The sequence below is a fragment of the Trifolium pratense genome, linkage group LG3 (assembly GCF_020283565.1).
Source record: "Trifolium pratense cultivar HEN17-A07 linkage group LG3, ARS_RC_1.1, whole genome shotgun sequence".
In the NCBI taxonomy this organism is placed as follows: domain Eukaryota; kingdom Viridiplantae; phylum Streptophyta; class Magnoliopsida; order Fabales; family Fabaceae; genus Trifolium; species Trifolium pratense.
The window spans coordinates 3009319-3030934 of record NC_060061.1 but is presented as its reverse complement, the minus strand read 5'-3'; the positions used below and the strand labels follow the sequence as shown (position 1 = coordinate 3030934).

Genomic DNA, 21616 nt, shown 5'->3' with positions numbered 1-21616 from the left:
TATGGTTTCTTCTAGCATGGTAAAGTTAGAGCTTTGAAGTTTTCAATGTCGCTTAATGGTTCGCGACGGTAAACTCACTACTACTACTACCTCCAGTACTATATTAACTTTTGTTAATTATTTTTTTTAAGACTTGACCCTTGAAATACTGTTATGTAAGCTTTACTCGCCCCCAAATTATTGCAACTTTGGTCTATACCGATAATTGCCACGTACTTATACTCCCTCCGGTCCTATATATAAGAAAAATTTTACTTTTTAGATTTATTATAGAATTGATGTATCTATACTATATTATAACCTAGATACATTGATTCTACAATGAATCTAAAAAATAAAATTTTCTTATATATAAAACCAGAGAGAGTATTTTCTAATTAGGTTTCTAATATTTTTTGGCGAAAAAAAAAAAACAACTATATTCATTCATTTAAATCGGCAGACCTCAAACCTAAAGAACCAATTGAAGCTTAAAGCTGGAGGTGAATTGAAGACCTCAAAGAACATTCCACTTAATCTTGCTATCATCTTTAAAAGTGCAGTTAATGTTGAGCTCAATCCGTTGCTGTAAATTAACACTAAACACATCTGTTGCAATGAGGCTCACTCAATCACATATGATGCTTCAATTGATTTGTTAGCAATCTACCATTACACACTAACCAAATGAAGCACCTAATTCTTTGATGAAAAAAAAATCAAGCTTCAAAACATTTTTCCATATCAGGTTTTGCAGATTCATCATATTCAACATCAGGATATAGTAATTAATATGCACTAGCTACTGTACATTCTACTCTACCATTCCCTGTCCACAAGAATCTCTCAGCACCTAATTCAATTGAGAACAAATTTTACCTTGCTTTATCATGAAGGTTCAATTATTTATTATAAGCTATAATGGTACAATTCTGGTTTCCAAAAACTAGTTTGAACTTTGGCCTAATCCCGTCTATTATATTTTTCACCTCCTTTGCCCATTATTCTATAGACATTATTAATAGACCTATCACAACATGAACCAAACATAAAACAAACCCCATATCCTATTCTAACCTATTTAACAAATGCTATAATTGTTTACAAGATTGAATTTGCTCCATTGCTATAAGTGTCACACTGCTTACTAGTATGTTACAAACTGGCATGTATAACTAAAGGAGAGGAACACAATTGCTTTCAGATCAACCACAAATTCCAATTATATAAAATATTAAATCATTTCCATGGAACATAATAATAATATAGCTTCCATTTTCATGTCTTGTCATGCTTCCACTAACACCCTAAGAGCATACTTCACCCATACAACTCCAAGAAGCACTCATTCAATTCCATTAGGGAGGGTAATGACATGAACATTATCAAGTAATCAATAGCCATGATGGTCAGACAAATAACCAGCTAGTGATAAATTCACAATACACATAAAGAAGTGATTCGGAAGACTGCAGCTAGTATCACAATTCACAAGAGCATTCAAATTTGTAAATAAAAACAGCAGCCACAGAGTCAAAATCGATTAACCAAATTCATTAAAGAGACATATACTACCAACTTAAAATTAACGTACGAAAGATATATGATGATTCAGTTTTCTCCAAATTCTTGTCGATGTCCATTAAACTCTACCTCACAGTGACAATATCATCAATCTTCAAAATCATCCGCACACACTCTGTTGCCAAGGTGATAGCGCTCGTGCTTACAAGCAATGGCTGCACAACATTCTCCTCCAAGATATTTGTAATTTGACCTTTCCTCACATTAATTCCAGCATTTATCTCACCCTGTGCATGACGATTCCTCAGCTCAGTAACAATTGCAATCGGATTCAAACCAGCATTCTCAGCCAAAGTATAAGGAATGACTTCAAGCGCCTCAGCAAATGCTCGAATGCAGTAACCCTCCATTCCATGCAACACCTTTGCCCAAGCACCCAATTGCCTCGACAACTCTATCTCTGGTGCACCACCACCGGCAATCAAAAACCTCTTAGCAACCAAACACCTAACAACACACAAAGCATCATGCAAACTCCTCTCAGCTTCATCAAGCACAAGCAAATTAGATCCACGAACAAGCACAGTTGTGGTCTTTCCCATATCCTTAATACCCGAAATCTTCACAATCTTCCCATCCCCAAGAGAAAGCTCCTCCACAAGATCAGCATAACCCAACTTCTCAACACGAAAATGCTCAATATTGGCAATAGGCAAACAATTAAGAGTCTTGGTAATGAACTCAATCTCATCTCGCTCAACATCTTTAATCACCAAAATCTTAGCTTTAGCAAGGTAATGTAAAGACAAATCAGTAACAGCATCTCTCAAAATACTCTTCTGAATCAACAACACATTACAACCAGTTGCTTTAATCTTCTTAATCATACCCAAAATATAACTTCTCTCTTCCTTCAAAATCCTATCCATCTGAGAATAATCACTCACAACAATGCTCTGTTCAATATCAGTCTTGGGAGGTGAAATCTGGAACTGAATCACAGCAATCTTTGCATTCTCCATCCGGGTAGGTCCACCAGCGGCATGGCTAACTTTCTTATCGAATACCAAACCCTTCACAAGCTCCGTGTCATCAACGGTTCCACCTAGTTTCTTCACGATCTTAACATCGCGGAGATCAACCATGTAGGGTTTTTCTGGGTCCACAACAGAGAGAACTGAATCGACGGCGATGGGAGCAAGGAGAGAGGAGTACTGACTAACGACCTTGCTGTTGAGTGAAGTACTAGCGGATTTGACAAGAGAATCGCGGTCGGAGAGTTCAACGGGAACTGCCATGGCGGTGAGGATGTCAACGGCTTTAACGGAGGCTTTGTGGAGTGAATCGGAGATAACGGTAGGGTGAATACCGTGGGAGAGGAGGAGGAGACATTTTTCAAGGAGAGAGCCAGCAATAATAACGACAGTGGTTGTACCATCACCGGCGGCGGAGTCTTGAGATTTGGAAAGTTCAACGAGCATTTTGGCAGCAGGTTGAAGGACTTGCATCTTGTGGAGAATGGTTGCGCCGTCGTTGGTGATGATGACTTCGTTGTTAGAATTGGAAATCATTTTGTCCATACCTTTGGGACCGAGACTTGTGCGGACGGCGTTGGCGACGGAACGTGCAGCGATGATGTTGGATTGACGGACGTCATCCTTGCGCTTGTTGTCTGTGTATGATTCGGTTTTGGAGGAACGGATTTGTGGAGTCGCCATTGAATGATTGAGTCAAGAAATATTGAAGGTTTTGCAGTTTGGGATGGTTCTTTCTTGCTTTTTCTAGGCGCTCGCTCGCTCACTATTCATTCGTTCGCTCTTTCTACCGATTTGTAGGGTTTGGTTTGGTCTTGCATTTTAAATTTAAAGTTTCCATTTATTTTATTTTACTTTCCTTATTTAGAATTTCTTGGTACTCCAGTTTTACTGTACTCTCCTCTAGGAGGAGAATGGTGTTTGTTGTAGTCTCGCTGAATTTAGTTCAATTGGCAGGACATCACATTATATATATATATATATATATATATATATATATATATATATAAGAACTGAAGTTCGAATCTTGAACACTTCACTTATCCACTTTTAAGGTGGAATTTCTAGCCACTAGATAAGGTGAAAAAAAAATGGTGTTGCTGCAATCTCAGTTGCTCGTGTCTCGATTTATCCCATACAATCAATAATAATAATAATAATAATAATAATAATAATAATAATAATTGATGAATGAATGGTTGAGATCGCTCCATGATGATAAGGAACATGAGAAATGGTTGAAGATGATTCATATGATTGAATGTTGAATACATATCAACATCATACCTTATTTTGGGGCTTGGTGGCTGAGGGAGTAGAGATGAAGAGTTCTGTGATTCGATTCTCATCCTCCCCAAAAACTAACAATTAACATTGACTTTTTCAAAAACAATAATATCATACCTTATTCTAGCTAATTTTCTATAGTTTACTATGTCAAAAAAATAATAATTTAGTTTACTAGTATTACTACGATCTGTTTCGGACTAGGCCAAGATGCACACAACCCAAACACTCCAGATCCAGCCCGGTACCACTACTTCGCGGAGGCTTCTCCTACATGCCAATTGTAACGGACATAGTAGCTACCGTAGGTCACCTGCAACAAATTCATATCTCACACGCTCCTTCTATATAAGCCTGACTTTGGTGCCAATATACACAATTCATTCACTTTTATTTCATTCTCTCTTGATCATATACTTCTCTCCACCGTGATTCACACCGTATCTGAGTTCTACCTTCACCGTAACCGTCTAAAGTTTTGCCATTGGAATCATGTAGTTCTGCCGTTGGTGTTCATAGACTAGAATCAAACACAGTAACCTAAATGTTTCAATATAAAAAATAAAAAACACAGTAACCTAAACTGTTTGTTATTTGCAAGATGGCCCAAAACCATGCCTAAAAGTCCATCAGTAGAAACACAAATACTCTGTATGCTACTTATAAAAACATAAATAAATTACAGAGATCTGGTCTGATTATAACCATGACAACCTAAAGAATCCAACTAATTACGTCAAAAATCATATCCTATTGATGCAATAACTCAAGAGCTTTTTGCAATATTGGCCTAAACCTATTAACATCAAGCTTTATATTTTGTTTGTCAAAATAAACTGATCTAAAGGCTTCCCATCCTTGTTTTACAATTGATGAGGGATCCTTTATAATCATATGCTCTAATGGATATTGTTGTATAAGACTGCTTTCTTCCAACCTTATTTTATATTCCAAATACTTTATATTCATATCCTCTGATGGCTTTGCAAAATCATTTTTGGCAAGCCAATCCACTTGCATTCCACCATAAGGGACAACTTGAATGAATATTGCATTTTCAGGAAGGAAAAGTATGTTAGTCAGACCAGCACCATGAACTCCCATTAGTACATCACAAGAGTTCACAACATCTGCAATATTTCGCATGTTTCGCCCTGCTTCCATAACAATTACTTTAAAACCTAAGCCTTTAGCCATTTTTGCTATTTGATTTGTATTAGTGAATGATCTTGATCTTTTTCTTGAGAGAATCAGGAGTCTAGGCTTCTTACTTTGATTACCAATATCTTTGATTTTGATTGCATTAACTCTTTTCAGTGAATAAGAACTTCTCAAAAAATCTCTGAAGTCTTTGATAGAATAGGAATACTTTTCAGGGTCAATGCTTAGCTCTTTATGATACCTTTTAAGGCCAACAATCACCTTAGGGAAGCAATGCACTTCATCGTCTCCATCGATGTCCATAATCTCATAATTGGACAGCTTTTTAAGAAATGCTCGGTGTTTAACAATCCACCAAGGCTTCTTATCGGTTATGATAAGCTGTACTTGTCCATTAAATTGTCGACAAGTCAAAAACAGTGGAACGATAATGTCACTGAATTCATGGAAATGATTTCCAGTATATCCTGCAGTTGAGAATATTACTGCTGGAATGCTGTGATTTTTGGTGCAATGTGAGACTTGTTGGCTAGCTTTTACAGTCTTTACTGACCATGTTCTTACACTACTCATTGCATATGCATCAGTTTTCCGAGCATAAGGCCTTATACTCCATGAAACGTTTTCAGCGAAGCTGTTTGTTTTTTGTGACACAGTGTAAACAGATGATGATTTTCCATGCACTCGGATATCTCCTTGGGTTTTGCAATATTCTGTCCTTGCTTCGGAAACACATAGTGGCTGTTCTTGCTCTACTTTTCTTGTTTCCAATTTTTCAACTGAAAAATGATCAATGTTAGAAGGATCAATGTTAATATATATAGCTAATCTACAGCTTTCAAGTCTCAACCTAACTGAGACAAGCAAATGATCTTACCTTCAGCTTTCGTCGCAGAGATGCTGGTTTCATTGATTAGAGTCTTAGTTGCATTATTTTCAACTGCAAAATAAAGAAGTTTCTGTTAAAATCATTAATTAGCCTCTACAGTTCTTATAATTACCATCCTAGTGTAGTACTGTACTCGTTCGATTTTTATCTTTTTTTTATGGAAATCAAGAAGGTTGAGTTGTTCATATAATTAAACCACGAGTAGAGCTGATCTGACCTTGATGTTACTACTATGAATTTGTTATTACCTTTAGCCATTTGTGGAGAGACTCTTGTGGCATTGACAGGGTTCTTTGGTACAATTCTTTCATCTGAGAAACGCGACAGAGGGTTAATGGTTTAACTTAAATCCTTTTAATCATATTGAGATGCAAAAAATGTTACCTTCAATCATATGTAGAGAATTGCCAGTGTCTTCAACAAGTATTTCAGTTACAATGTCTTCAACAGTAGATCAAAGAATCATCACATAAACAAGCACATGTCAGAATCATGTTTGGCTCGAAAAGCTTATAACATATATGAAATCAATTTGGTTTGAATTTATATTCTGTTATCGAAACAATTTATACATAAGCACTTATATAATAATTTTTTATGCTATAAGTGCTTAATTAACTTGTTTGTCCAAACATGAACTCTATATCTTACACCTTTGGTTATTTTGAGAGAGCCACCAGTGTCATTGAGCATCAACATTTTGGTGTCAACACCAATAGAGAGCTTCATGTTCACTGTGAAAAGTAAAAAGATTTACTGTGAAATGAAGTAAAGATATATTCAAAACTACTATGTAAACTCATTTAACAAAAGAAAATGCATGATTGAAATTATCTGCATTTCAATGCCAAAGAACTATATAAATGGTAAACAACATTCATGCCTGTACTACTTAGTCTTACATTATGGAAACATGTGGCTAATGCAAGTAGTTACATTGCAGATGAAAATTTTAAGTACTCACAATCATGTAAAGGACCCAAGTAAGGCTTAAACACTGTGCAAAGACTCAAAACGATCAGTAAGAAGCCAACAAGTGCTCCATATCCCAACTTTTTCTGCTCATAACGACTAAAGCTTTTGGCAAATATTGTCTGATAAATCATTTTTATTTTATCAACCAAAAGAACCAAGAACTTTATGTCAGAATGCCATTTCACAAATCAAAGCAATTCTGATCAATGATCATATATATATAAAATCTTTGTAGGCGAAACTAAGATTTTGAGACATAGTTTTATATATGTGACAAATGGAGGAAGGTGCATTGATTTGTCTATATATAAAATGTTGTTCTCCTCACGTAGTTGTTAGCTCTTGAATCAGGAGGATTCTGAAAAAACTAATAAAATAGGGAATGAAAAGGACTCTGTAGTTGACTGTTAAGACATGTATGGAAACTTTTTCAATGATTAATTGCTACATATTTGGTTAGGTTATTATAGCAAGAACTACCAAACAGCTTTGAAAAGTATTAACCAACTAAAGCTTGTTTAAAATGTTGATTATATATATATATATATATATATCAATTATTGCAGTTTTGATTACCATAGTTGGTGACACATACAAGTCAAGTGAAAAATCTTACTAGCTTGATTCATCAACCTCTGCATGAAATTACTAACTAGCAACTTATTTAGTTAAGTTGTGAACAAAAAACCAAGGAAGGAGAAATTAACAATCAGTTTTTAATTTTTTTAACTAATGAATTCTACTACTATATTATATAAATTCAAGGGTTCACTCACACACATTCTTCTTAATTATAGTATGAAAAATGAAACAATAAGTTATTATAATCTATAACAATATATAAAAGGGATAAGGGAGTTTGGGCTGGATTTTTTTTGGTCCATTTTGCCCTTAACTTCCTTTATGGTTTTTTAATTATTCCATAATTGCCCTTAACTTCCTCTCTTTTTTCTTTTTATGGTTTTTTCATCTATATCTATTCTATACTATAAAATATATAAAAAGAATACATGAGTTTTGGGGTAGAATTTTCATAATACCAACATTACCCTTGCTTTTTTTTAGTAGCAACAAAAATCTTTTATTAACAAACTCACCATAACATAAAGCGTATTTTTTTTTTTGGATACATAAGTTAGACGCAGGCGCCTGGCCCGCTAGTAATAATAAGTAAAAAGCAATGGAATCGTGGGTAGGAAGTTATCCTACCTAGCTAGTGATCGTTTGGTAACAAAGAGTAAGACATTTTAACAATCAGAATATATATATTTTAATTTGTAATATTTAGTGGGGTGCATGATGAGCAATTGGAGTAACTAAGATATTCCAAAGCTTGGTATTATATGTGTGATTTTTTCTTGTGGAATACGTGTGCATATTTATATTATTGTCATAAAATAATTTAATTAAATGTTGGATTTTAGACGTCATAGGTGGTTCTAAGGCTTGTAATGCAAGCCACCATATGTCCCCATTACCTTGCACAGGTTGAGACATGTAACATCTTAGTAATAATTGATTAAACCATATGTTCCCATTACATTTCAAAATATTTAGTAGTTACAGAGTATAGTATGAGAATAATCTAAATACTGATTTACCCAACAAATCCTTGACCTTAATTATATATAGTCTAGTTTTGTGCATTACCATAATCGATACATAGAAGTTAAAAGTCAATATTAGGTACCAAATTGTGGGACTAGGATACATATAATGCGTGGCTAACGTGTACCGAGTGAGTCACTGTGTGCGACGCATGTTCAATTTTGTTTTCAAAAATAAAATAAAACATAAAATATATTTCACTGTCCTAAAATGAGAAATTTCAAATACTCACCTACTAGCGTAGGTCTATTTTATATATGGCATCTTATGTATGGACCAAAAAACATTGATATCGATAGGATTTTCTTAGTCAAGAAAAACTTTTTTTTTTACTATAACAATGTTAATCTATCGAGCTAATAATCTGGACTTTTTATATTAAAAATTATGATAGACAATAAAACTATCTAAAAAAATAAATATAAAACTTTTCGTTTTCATTATAATTAGATAATTTTGTTAGTTAAACTAAGAGAATACCGGACAAATCAAAGAATTTATGAACATCTCAGCTATGTTGGTACTTCAAAACGTTTCATCCTATATTATATTTTCATATATATATATAAGAGAAAAGTATATAAACATAGGAACAAAGCCAAAATCCACGAAAAACTAATAAAGGGAAGCAAAATGATTACACAAAGTAAAAGGAAGCCAAGCCAAACCCCAGGCGGATATGAAAGAATTCAGTTCTAACTTCTAACAAAGTCGGAAGCTACTTGATAAAAAAAATCAAAATTCATTCTAATTAAAGACAATTCAATTATTTTTTTCAAACACAGAATTGTGGAAATGAACACAATATTATTTTTTTGGTACAATTAATCATTCATGTTTGAAAATTAACACAATAAAATTGATACAAAATGAATTTCCTAAAATATTAAAATTCCATACTATTTTTCAAGAAAATAAATTATATTCCTAAAAATTCAAGTTTTCTAAAATTTTCATTTGTCTCGTCCAAATTCAACTTTCATCACAATAGTGATAGAAAAATGACTTACAAAACAATATTTGCCAAAAGCTTTAGTCATTATATTGAGCAGAAAAAGTTGTTGGGATATGCAGCATTTTGTGTGGCTAAAGGGCTAAAAGGGAACATGTCAAAGTTTGCAAATATTGTGAATTCTTGTGATGTACTAATGGGAGTTCATGGTGACTGCTGGTCTTACTAACATACTTTTTCTTCCTGAAAATGGAATAATGCATGAATGAAGATATATCTAGAAATTCTTCAAATTTTTTCATGAATTTCTTGTGTGTCAATGTATAACTTTTGGTGGGGTTAGATATGAATGCAAGTATTATATATATTTTCACATTACAGTTGGATGGTGTTACTACTTGATTGTACACATAAGTAATTCGACATGTGGAAAAATAATAAAGACCATAAAAATTTAACTTCACTAGTAATCTGCAATATTCTTCAAAATTAAAGCATGTGTGTGGAGTTGATTGTAGTGACCTATGTTTTCTGAGAAAAATTTGTTCTTAATTAAGTGTGGGCCATACGATCAAGTTAGTGTCGATAGAGTGAAAACCGTTATGGACATCGGCTCTTAAAAGCGTGACACTGTTAGGAGGTCCACGTAGCAGATAAAACCGCTCAATGTAGTACTTAAACAATGAGGCTCTTCCTGATATTGAACTAATTTTTTGCATTGAATTCTCGTTGTATGCTTAAGTACTAACATTTGTCATTAAATTAATAAACATCACCAAAACCAAAAAGCCATCTAAGCCTTGTTTTTTAGAGTGCAGAATGCATATGAATATGATATTGATCCTGATGCTCTTAGCCTCGAGAACAGTTATTTTATTCAATATTTATATAGTAGTAAAGGCAAGTGTGCCGTGGTTTTGTTGTTCTGTGTATTTTAGTAATCTTATAGTCCTATTAATGCCTAATCACGTTTTAATCACTAGTATATATATATATATAAAAAATAAATTGAACCTCAATTACATTTTGAAAAACACCTATTTTCTAGCCTAATCATGTTTTCTTTAAATATAATTGATTTTGAATAACACCTCGATCGAGAACACATAATTCTCTATACTTTATATGAATGAGTTTGTGTGTGTGAGTGAAAAGTGTAACATGGGGGATAGAAAAGATGAAAATGGATCTTCTTTACAGTCACCTTTGCTTCAAATAATATCAGTGCAAAAGGATGATACAGAGGCAGTGAGAGAGCAATACAAGGAAAGGGTGGTAGAACTAGAATCAGTAAGAAGAAAAAATTTCTTTGAAGAAGTGAAGAAGCAGTTATGGCTAGCAGGGCCTTTGACATCTGCGTCTCTTTTAAATTTTGGCATACAGATTATATCTGTGATGTTTGTTGGCCACCTTGGCGAGTTGCCTCTCGCAGGTGCTTCAATGGCTACTTCTTTTACTTCTGTCACTGGCATTAGTGTATTGGTAAGACTTCCCTCTTTCTCTCTCTCTCTCTCTCTCTCTCTCTGCTACTACAATGGCTACTTCTTTTATTTCATATATCCCAATACACCCTTTTACGTGAGTTAAATATGCCAAATTAAGATCTTTTCTAGTGTTTTTTATTTCAATGCCATAATGTATCATAGAAATTAGGATGTCAGTGGTTTACATTGAAAACTTATTTTCAACTAATGTGTTGATATCAGTGTTTTAAATCACAGTCGCCTAGAGGTCGAATGTAGTTGATAGGGTAGTTATCTTGGATTTGGTTGGTGGGTTATCTTATAATTTGAGTTGAGTCTAATTCAACCTACAAAGTTAGGTTGTAAGGTGAGTGATGTCCCTCCAGGCCTCCACAATGTGGACTGTCGATGCACCCTCTTACACGTCAATATCAAACTCTCAATACATATCCTCATACCTAAGAATGGACAGTTAGACTGTGGCCCGATAGAGGACAGTCAAACAAATCTTAAATAGACTCGTATATCATTTTAAAATTTGGTTGAATTTAAGTCTAACCCTACAAAATCGACTTGTAAGATATTGATTGTCCAAACTTTATAAGTCATACATAGGCTATATCTCTAATTGATGTGAGAATCTCGACTGGACTACCCAATAGAAACTTATTTTCAAGTAACTGGTTGATTGTAAGCAACATATGAGTTGATTGTAAACTTATTTTCAAGTCTAGTGTAGTGTTCTCTAATCTGAGCCGATGTTGTATTTTGAATACGACAGCTAGGAATGGCAACTGCGTTGGATACCTTGTGTGGCCAATCATATGGAGCAAAGCAGGAGCAGATGTTAGGCATACACATGCAGAGGGCCATGCTCAGTCTTATGATTGTCAGCATACCCTTAGCTATTATCTGGGCAAACACCAGTTCCATTCTGATTTTCCTTGGCCAAGATCCTGAAATATCTGAAGAAGCCGGAAAATTTGCTCAATTAATGATCCCAAGCCTTTTTGCTTATGGTCTTCTTCAATGCTTAAACAGATTCTTACAAACCCAAAATATTGTATTTCCACTGACCTTCACCTCTGGAGCTGCTACTTTGCTACATCTTATGTTATGTTGGATTTTGGTCTTCAAATCTGGACTGGGGAGTAGTGGAGCTGCCATAGCAAATTCTATATCTTACTGTGTGAATGTTTTGATGCTGGCACTCTATGTAAAGTTTTCTCCTTCTTGTGCAAAAACTTGGACAGGATTTTCAAAAGAGGCACTGCATAATATTCCTTCTTTTCTGAGGCTTGCTATTCCTTCAGCTGCTATGGTTTGGTAACTCCATTCTCTTAGATTTTATTTTAGTAACACCCTCTTGGATGGATTGCCAAAGATAAACATAAACTTCACTTTAATTCTCTGATATATAGTTTATGTTTGCCATTTTAAATTATGCATGGCAATTCAGTTTGAAATCCTAATGTTGTTTTCAATTTTTGTTTCCCACATTGTTGTACAACAGCTTGGAGATGTGGTCATTTGAAATGGTGGTTCTCCTATCCGGTCTTCTGCCAAACCCTAAGTTGGAAACATCAGTATTTTCTATCTGGTTAGTTTTGTATTCGAGATAGTTTTCTCTATCCATTGATCGGCTTGAATACACTTTGACTTATTCTATTATCACCAACATAATGTGGTCTTCTCAGCTTGAATACAGCAGAAACTTTTTGGATGATCTCATTTGGTTTCAGTGGAGCTGTGAGGTAAGCAGTGCTTATTTGGTTTTGCTTTTAAGTTTTAAGGGCGGATACAGAAAACTATAGTTCTAATAATGCTTATGTGATTATTTGCAGCACTCGAGTATCAAATGAACTAGGCGCTGCTCATCCTTCGGCTGCATGTTTAGCAGTTCATGTTGTCTTAGTAATGGCACTTATCGAAGGAACCTTAGTTGGAACAGTGATGATATTAATCCGCAATATTTGGGCCTATGCGTATAGTAATGAAATAGAGGTGGTCGAATATGTAGCAAAAATGTTGCCAATTCTTGCAGTATCACACTTCCTGGATGGATTCCAGTGTGTGCTTTCAGGTTTTTTTTCCTTCTTTCTCATTTCTATCATTTCTTGTTTGCATGAGACCATAATTCAGAAGGATTGAAAAGGATAAATGTAGGTGTTACATCTAAAAGTACCATATCATATTTTAGTTACTTAGTTGGGAAGTGATCTTCAATTTTATTAATTCTAATACAGGTGCAGTTAGAGGATGTGGTTGGCAGGAAATTGGTGCCATTATCAACCTAGGCTCTTATTATGCAGTTGGGATTCCATCAGCTATTGTGTTAGCTTTTGTATTATGTATTGGAGGGAAGGTAAAATAAGTCTATATATATATAGTATCTTTTATGGCATAGCTAGCATGGTCCTATTGGAATTTTAACAAAAGTTGCAATCATTTGTGTAGGGGCTTTGGCTAGGGATGATATGTGCACTTGTTGTACAAGTAGTGTCTTTAGTAATCATAACCTTACGTACTGATTGGGAGCAGGAGGTGAATTTTTAAAAAATGTTTTTCTTGCTTTCATTTTGTGATGTTGGTAATTTGCTGAAGTTTCCAAATATTATTGTGAAAATTTGTTTATTATTCAGGCAAAGAAGGCTATAGATAGAGTCAATGATTCAATGACACCAGAGAGCATAGTATCCTGAAGTTGTACCATCTTCAAAGCTACACATTCAGAGCAAAATAATTCAATGACTAAGTTTTATTAACATCACTATATCATTCTTTTGGTAGAAATAACACTAGTTTTTTTATATGACCAAAGATTAGTCTGTTATAAGATTGAGAGACATTATGATGAACTTCTGAGTTGTTATGAAATACACTATTAATTGATTGACTATTATGCTCAAATTTTCAGGTTGGAATTTGTTTGACACATTGTCATATTTTTATTGTTTTATCTCTTAGGAAAATGATGGGAAAAAAGTTGCTTTTTTATATGAGAATAAAAAAGTTTCTATTTAATCTGATCTTCAACATCAGAAAAGAATTATATATAATTGACATGGATTAAGATAGTAAAATCTGATATCACATGTCAAGCTACATAGTTTCTCTTTTGCCACCATCCTAGCATGTTAGTTTCTTCATTGCACCATCTTTCAATCATACAAACAACTGTTATTGCATTTTTTACTCGATCATGCAGTTGACCAATATCTAAAATCAGTGTCATTGGAAGGAAGCACTCAAGGTAAGAGAGCTTTTTTTTTTCCTAAGTATGGATTATTTTGTGAAATAGTATATTTTCATAAACATTTTTTTGTCAAGTAGTCACTAGGTCAGGGCCAGCCTAAAGCCAAAGCCAATAAGGCTAGGGAGCCTCACTAAAAAAAATAAATTAACTTTACATATGTAAAAAGACCTCATATAAATTAAATTTTATTTTTTTCATGTAAAAGGCTAAGTATAAAAAGATATATCAATTGATATGCTTAATTTAATATTTTCTACCTCAAAAAATAATAAAGGTAACATCTAAATAAAATTACATTAAAATATTATTATTATTATTATTATTATTATTATTATTATTAATATTGAAAAGGCTTACATTTTTTTAATAGCTTTATTTAAAGTTAGCTTTAGGTCTCAATAAGTATTTGACCGGCCTTGCACTAGGCTAGAAATTCCACCTTTTAGATCTTTGATTTTTTTAGAACATATATAAGTAGTCAACTTGATCGTTCTTAAATTATCTTTTATTTAATCAAATTAGCAATGTCTTTTTTTATCTTTAATCATTGCAATGCAAATATTTACTTTATGTAGTTTTCGATAAAGAATAAACTAGTACCTAATTATTTATATATGTTGCTATATTTTTTTGTTTTATTATATAATTTTTTTTTAACAAGTTTGTATTTATGAGTAATTTACATGCATGTGTGTTTGCGCGTGCGTGCGTGTGCGCGTGTGCGTGCATGCGTGCGTGTACGAGTCTACGAGTCGGATCTATGGACCATTTATGAGTTTGAGTAGACTTACAAGTCTTACAACCTTGTACCTAGCATCAAAAGAACTCTGAAAAATCTATTTTATTTTTATAAATTCTAGGAAAAATTTGCATTATGTCAAAAAAATAAAAAGTTATGTCTGGGTACTAGATTGATCGTTTAAGCAATGTGTCTAACGTGCTTACAGAATCAATCTAGTATAAATCCATAACTTTAAGGATGGTCACAAATACAATTTTGTTTAAATTATACAATTACTTGGGAGGTCCAAAAAGTTTATCAAATCATGCGTTTTGACGGAATATCAAGTTTAAGGAAGTCAAAGAGATCATGCAGAGCTCTCTTTGAAAACCCTGCCTATGTCTATTTACAAGAAGAAGAAAATTCACATAGAGCGTAAGCAACAACACGTTGACCCATCAACATATGGAAGTGGACAAAGCTGCTCCTCCACTTCCAAACTTAACTTTAAAAATCAAAATCCAGTAGAAAAGGGTGTGGAGCAAAGCTGCAATTCCTGAAGTTGCTACCATTGGGAGGACAATGGTCTGAGTTTGCAAGAACTTCACAATGCATTGAAGAAGGCCGTATGCAAACAAACTCGGGATCAAGTAAAATGCATATAAACCAGCTTCCTTGGATATGGTGTATCCCTGATGCATAGCAACTAATATGGATTCTGTGTATGCCCATATTATTGCAAGCAATACACTCACAATTGAAACAACAAGCATGCATGTGTTTGTTGCCAAGCATATGGTACCTTCCTGCCCCATTTGTTTGACCATAAATAGGGTAAGAAAGTACCATATGTTTGACATACGTACACACGCAAAGATGTATGCTTGTTTTAATTGTGATGGTATTCCTTGCAATTAAAGTTAAGTTTGGAAGTAGAGGAGCAGCTCTGTCCACTTCCATATGTTACTATTAATGTAGATAATTATATTGTAAAACTGTCAAGCAGTTATCTTTAGGAAACTGTCAATATGCAGTTATTTTTATTCATAGAAGATATATATATATGAGCACTTGCTCCTCCTGTACATAACAATCAATTTGCTTTTTTTGATTAATAATGAAAAGTCCTTTCAGTTTATCTCATTCTCTCAACATTAACATGGTATCAGAGCATTAAAGCTCTGGTAGCCATTGTTCTTCCTGCTTCTTCTTCTCTAATAAAATTCCTTCAATTATGGCTACCGCAAATTATTCTGATTTCTCAACAAATTCCGCAAACCCTTACTATTTGCATCCAAACGAAAATCCGGCTCTGATTCTTGTCTCTCCGCCTCTGGATCACAAGAACTATCATACATGGGCGAGATCCATGAACATTGCATTGATTTCGAAGAACAAGGATAAGTTCATCGATGGTAGTTTCCCCAAACCTTCGATCACCGATCCTCTCTATGGTCCATGGATTCGCTGCAACACTATGGTTTTGGCTTGGATTCATCGATCTATCTCTGATTCTATTGCGCGCTCGGTTTTATGGATCGATACGGCTGCCGGAGTTTGGAAAAATCTCAAAATTAGGTTTTCGCAAGGAGACATTTTTCGTATTTCTGATATTCAGGAAGAACTTTATAAATTTCGTCAAGGTACTCTTGATATTTCTGATTACTTTACTCAATTGAAGGTTTTATGGGATGAATTGGAAAATTATAGACCCATTCCTCACTGTAAGTGTTCAATTGCCTGTACTTGTGGAGCAATTGATTCAATCAACATTTATCGTCAACAAGATTATGTCATTAGATTTCTTAAGGGATTAAATGACAAGTTTTCTCATACCAAATCTCAAATAATGTTGATGAATCCTTTACCTGACATAGATACTGTTTTCTCTATGTTAATTCAACAAGAGAGGGAAATTGGGAATTCTGTGATTGATTCCATTGTCAATGATGCTCCTGATAGGAATTCTTCTAATGTTCTTTTGGCCAATTCTTATTATGGTAAATACAATTCCAAAGGTAAAGGCCAAAATTCTGGTTCAAAAGGCGGTAATCGTTTTTGTACATATTGCAAAGGCACAAATCACATAGTTGAAAATTGTTGGATTAAACATGGTTATCCTATTGGCTATAAGGGTAAAGGAAAGAATTTGTCTCAATCAACACAAGTAAACAGTGTTGCAGCACCCAATGTCATGGTTCCTAAGTCTTCTCTACAGTTAGATTCTACTACATCATCTACAAAACCACTTTTTGGCTTCACTCAAGAGCAATATCATGGCATCCTTGGTCTTTTCCAACAATTACAATCTCAACCTTCACCTTCTTCTAACTCTGTTTCAACCTCCCCTCTTGTATTCAATTCCCAGTCTTCTAATGGTAATGGTAAGTGTTCTAATCTTTGGATTTTAGACACCGGCGCCACTGATCATTTCACTTTTGATCTTAGTTGTTTTAGCACATATCAGAACATCATTCCTATGCCTGTTTCTTTACCAAATGGAACACAAATATTAGCTTCCATAGCAGGCACAGTCATTATTTCACCTTTTCTTACATTACTTAATGTTCTCTATATACCATCTTTTCATGTGAACTTAATTTCTGTTAGTAAGATAGCTACTACGAATAACTGTGTTGTGAATTTCACATCTCATTCCTGTGAAATTTTGCAGAATTGTACCAAGGCAGTGATTGGTATAGCTAGGCTTCAAAGAGGATTATATGTCATAGGTCATGAAGATCCAACTAGTTCTAATGTTCCTGTTTGTAATTCTACTTCTAGTGATTCTTTTCTTTTATGGCATTTAAGATTAGGTCACATTTCAGATAGTGGTTTACAAGTTATTTCTAAAAATTTCCCTTTTGTACCAAGTAAGAATAATATGCCACCTTGTGATGCTTGTCATTTTGCCAAACAAAAGAAATTACCTTTTTCACAAAGTATCTCAAAATCTCTTGCACCTTTTGATATTTTACATGCTGATTTATGGGGTCCATATTCTACTATTTCTCTACTAGGCCATAAATATTTTCTTACTTTGGTTGATGATTACTCACGTTTTACTTGGGTTATTTTTCTTAAAACAAAAGATGAAACTAAACGGAGTCTCATTAACTTCATTGCCTTTATTGAAAATCAATTTCATACTACTTTAAAATGTCTTAGGTCAGATAATGGCACTGAATTTGCCATGGGAGATTTTTTGTCTTCTAAAGGCATCATTCATCAAAAGTCTTGTGTCGAAACACCTCAACAAAATGGGATTGTTGAAAGAAAACATCAACATATCCTTAATGTGGCTAGGTCTCTTTCTTTTCATTCAAATCTCCCTTTAACCATGTGGAATTTCAGTGTTCAACATGCTGTTCACATCATCAATAGACTTCCTAGTCCACTTCTCAATCTTAAATGTCCTTATGAATTACTTTACAAGAAACCTCCATCTCTTGTCCATCTTAAAGTTTTTGGTTGTTTGAGCTATGCAACTACTTTGCAAGCACATAGAACCAAGTTTGACTCTAGAGCAAGAAAGGCTATTTTCTTAGGATTTAAAGATGGAACTAAGGGATATATCCTCTATGATTTAAGTTCACATGATATTTTTGTATCTAGAAATGTTGTTTTCTATGAAACATATTTTCCTTTACGACACTCTCAACCTGTTCATAATGCCTCCGATTTTTCTAAGCCTTTACCATCAAATTCTATTCTTGATGATCCTGTTTCTCATACACATAATTCCTTACCTTTACCTGTCATGTTTGAACCTGATTCTACATCTCCTAGCTCTGTTAATATAGAACCTGATCGTACTATCTCATCTCCAGCATCTTCAAGTCACACACCTTTATCCTCATCTTCTCATGATCGTCCTAATCTAGCCCCTCCACCTTATCATGATAATCTTAGAAGGTCTACTAGAACAATTACTCGTCCTGGTTACTTAGAAGATTATCATTGTTACTCTGTTACAGGTTCTGTTAATAATAACATTTCGCATCCAAATTATCCACTTTCCTCGGTTCTTTCTTACGATAATTGTGTTCCAGAATATAAATCTTTTTGTTGTTCAATTTCTGCTATTATTGAACCTAAAACTTTTAGCCAAGCTTCTAAACTTGATTGTTGGAGAAAAGCCATGGATGCCGAGTTATTAGCGCTTGATGAAAATAAAACTTGGTCAGTAGTTGATCTTCCTCATGGTAAAACCCCAATTGGATGTAAATGGGTGTATAAAATAAAGTACCATGCAAATGGTTCCATTGAGCGATACAAGGCCAGATTAGTTGCAAAAGGGTATACCCAAATGGAAGGAATTGACTATTTTGATACTTTTTCTCCAGTAGCTAAAATAACTACTGTCAGATTTTTGTTAGCACTAGCATCGATTAAAGGATGGGATCTTGAGCAATTAGATGTTAACAATGCGTTCCTTCATGGTGATTTAAATGAAGAAGTCTATATGTCATTACCTCCTGGTTATTCTTCTGCTATTGGTTCTAATAAGGTTTGTAGATTGCATAAATCCCTTTATGGATTAAAACAAGCAAGTAGGCAATGGTACTCCAAATTATCTTCTGCACTTATTTCTTTTGGGTATAAACAATCTGTTTCTGATCACTCTTTATATATCAAGTCTACTGATAGTGAATTTACTGCTTTACTAGTATATGTGGATGATATTGTGTTAGCAGGAAATTCATCTAAAGAAATTCAACCTGTTAAACACTTTTTAGATCAGAAATTTAAAATTAAGGATCTTGGAAAACTGAGGTATTTCTTAGGATTTGAGATTGCAAGGTCTCCTAAGGGTATTTTTGTTAATCAAAGGAAGTATACCCTTGAATTACTACAAGATACTGGTTTTTTGGCAACAAAACCATCTAACATTCCTTTCAATCCAACTACCAAACTTTCCAGTACAGATGGTGCTCCTTTAAAGGATCCATCATCTTATAGAAGACTCATAGGAAGGCTTCTTTATTTGACAAATACCAGACCTGATATTTCATTTTCTGTACAGCACTTGAGCCAATTTGTATCTAAACCTTTAATTCCTCATTATACAGCTGCTACTAGAATTTTGAAGTATCTTAAATCTGCCCCTGCAAACGGTTTATTTTTCCCAGTTTCTAGTTCTTTAAAACTGACTGGATATGCAGATTCTGATTGGGCAAGATGTCCTGACACTAGAAAATCAATAACTGGTTATTGTGTGTTTATTGGTTCCTCATTAATTTCCTGGAAATCAAAGAAGCAGAACACTGTTTCAAGGTCATCAACTGAAGCAGAATATAGGGCACTAGCTTCTCTTACTTGTGAAATTCAATGGTTACAATACTTATTTCAAGATTTCAAGATGAAATTCTCAAATCCTGCATCAGTTTTCTGTGATAGCAGGTCTGCCATTTATTTGGCTCACAATCCCGCTTTTCATGAAAGAAGTAAGCATATTGAGATAGATTGTCATGTTATTAGAGAGAAGATCCAATCACAGTTGATCCACTTACTGCCTATACCAAGCAATTCTCAAATAGCTGACATGTTCACCAAGCCTTTGCATTTTCCAGCTTTCTTTGATTTGTTGTCCAAGTTGAATCTATGTTCAATCCATAGTCCAACTTGAGGGGAGATATTAATGTAGATAATTATATTGTAAAACTGTCAAGCAGTTATCTTTAGGAAACTGTCAATATGCAGTTATTTTTATTCATAGAAGATATATATATATGAGCACTTGCTCCTCCTGTACATAACAATCAATTTGCTTTTTTTGATTAATAATGAAAAGTCCTTTCAGTTTATCTCATTCTCTCAACATTAACAGTTACTGGGTCAATGTATTGCTGCTTTCGCTCTATGTGAAATTTTCTTCTTCTTGTAAACAGACATGGGCAGGGTTTTCAAAGAGAGCTCTGCATCATCTCTTTGACTTCCTTAAACTTGCTCTTCCTTCGACTCTCATAATTTGATAAACTTTTTAGGCATCCCAAATAATAGTATAATTTAAACAAAATTGTATCTATCGTCATCCTTCAAGTTCTAGTACAAAGGCATATAACTTTTTTTTTTTTTACAGGATGCAATTTTTCATACAATTTTATAAATATAAAATAGATTTTTCGGTGTTCTTTTAATGATAGATATGTTTGTGACGGCTTAAAAATGTGGAAATGTGGACATTTGAAATGATGGTCTTCTTCCTAATCCAATATTAAAAACTTCATATTTTCTTCTCCTAATCCAATATTACAAACAAGTCATCAAATATGTGTGTCAAAGTGCACTTACAAGTATAAATGTATAATATATGTGCATTTAGTGGTGGAGTTAGATTTAAATTTTTAGGAGGGCCATAATGGAGTTTGAAAAAAAATATCGATCGTCAAATGTGTGCGCGCGTGCAGTGTGCGTGCGTGTAAAAGAAAATATCAAATTACACTAATGTAATATTGACTCTTCTCTTGCAACTTTTGATGAAGAGCCTTATTTATGACTTTAAGCATTGAATGTGTGGTTTAAAGTATGCTTATAACCAGTAATGTGTGGGGTCGTCTTTACAGTGATGACAAACAAGTCATCAAATATGTGTCAGCTATGATGCTAATTTTGGCTATTTCCAATTTCCTTGATGCCATCCAAAGTGCACTTTCAGGTATAATATATGCATATCTAACCACAACACTTGCAACCAGGGAGAGACACACTTAAGGGCTGTGTGTGGCTAAAGTCACACCAGTTTTTTCAGTTTTTACTTTTTTTAA

General features: G+C 34.0%; 3 protein-coding genes across 3 annotated transcripts; 1 reads left to right on the top strand and 2 right to left on the bottom strand.

Annotated features, from left to right (window-relative positions):
* Positions 1-1177: 1177 nt before the first annotated feature.
* LOC123918392 (T-complex protein 1 subunit delta-like) lies at positions 1178-3437 on the bottom strand. Its single transcript, XM_045970425.1, has one exon. The coding sequence runs from the start codon at positions 3219-3221 to the stop codon at positions 1629-1631; it is 1593 nt and encodes a 530-aa protein (XP_045826381.1). The 5' UTR covers positions 3222-3437; the 3' UTR covers positions 1178-1628.
* A 913-nt stretch (positions 3438-4350) lies between these two features.
* Positions 4351-7178, bottom strand: LOC123918391 (alpha-1,3-arabinosyltransferase XAT2-like). The gene is made up of 6 exons (XM_045970423.1): positions 6839-7178; positions 6528-6608; positions 6259-6315; positions 6123-6185; positions 5863-5925; positions 4351-5764 (listed from the first exon to the last, which is right to left on the bottom strand). Exons 1-6 carry the CDS (start codon positions 6978-6980, stop codon positions 4575-4577), a joined length of 1596 nt encoding a protein of 531 aa, XP_045826379.1. The 5' UTR covers positions 6981-7178; the 3' UTR covers positions 4351-4574.
* Positions 7179-10510: 3332 nt separating this feature from the next.
* Positions 10511-13623, top strand: LOC123918389 (protein DETOXIFICATION 16-like). The gene is made up of 8 exons (XM_045970421.1): positions 10511-10891; positions 11654-12198; positions 12386-12472; positions 12570-12626; positions 12717-12955; positions 13119-13237; positions 13330-13416; positions 13515-13623. Exons 1-8 carry the CDS (start codon positions 10535-10537, stop codon positions 13572-13574), a joined length of 1551 nt encoding a protein of 516 aa, XP_045826377.1. The 5' UTR covers positions 10511-10534; the 3' UTR covers positions 13575-13623.
* The last annotated feature ends 7993 nt before the right edge of the window (positions 13624-21616 follow it).

What these genes read in the sequence shown, in the direction of transcription:
- LOC123918392 (XM_045970425.1), bottom strand. Translation starts at nt 3,221, where the DNA reads ATGGCGACTCCACAAATCCGTTCCTCCAAAACCGAATCATACACAGAC.
- LOC123918391 (XM_045970423.1), bottom strand. Translation starts at nt 6,980, where the DNA reads ATGATTTATCAGACAATATTTGCCAAAAGCTTTAGTCGTTATGAGCAG. An exon ending in CTCTCTCAAAATAACCAAAG is followed by an intron (nt 6,316 to 6,527) that starts GTGTAAGATATA and finishes CTACTGTTGAAG; the next exon opens with ACATTGTAACTGAAATACTT. An exon ending in CTCTGCGACGAAAGCTGAAG is followed by an intron (nt 5,765 to 5,862) that starts GTAAGATCATTT and finishes ATCATTTTTCAG; the next exon opens with TTGAAAAATTGGAAACAAGA.
- LOC123918389 (XM_045970421.1), top strand. Translation starts at nt 10,535, where the DNA reads ATGAATGAGTTTGTGTGTGTGAGTGAAAAGTGTAACATGGGGGATAGA. An exon ending in TCACTGGCATTAGTGTATTG is followed by an intron (nt 10,892 to 11,653) that starts GTAAGACTTCCC and finishes TGAATACGACAG; the next exon opens with CTAGGAATGGCAACTGCGTT. An exon ending in ACATCAGTATTTTCTATCTG is followed by an intron (nt 12,473 to 12,569) that starts GTTAGTTTTGTA and finishes TGGTCTTCTCAG; the next exon opens with CTTGAATACAGCAGAAACTT.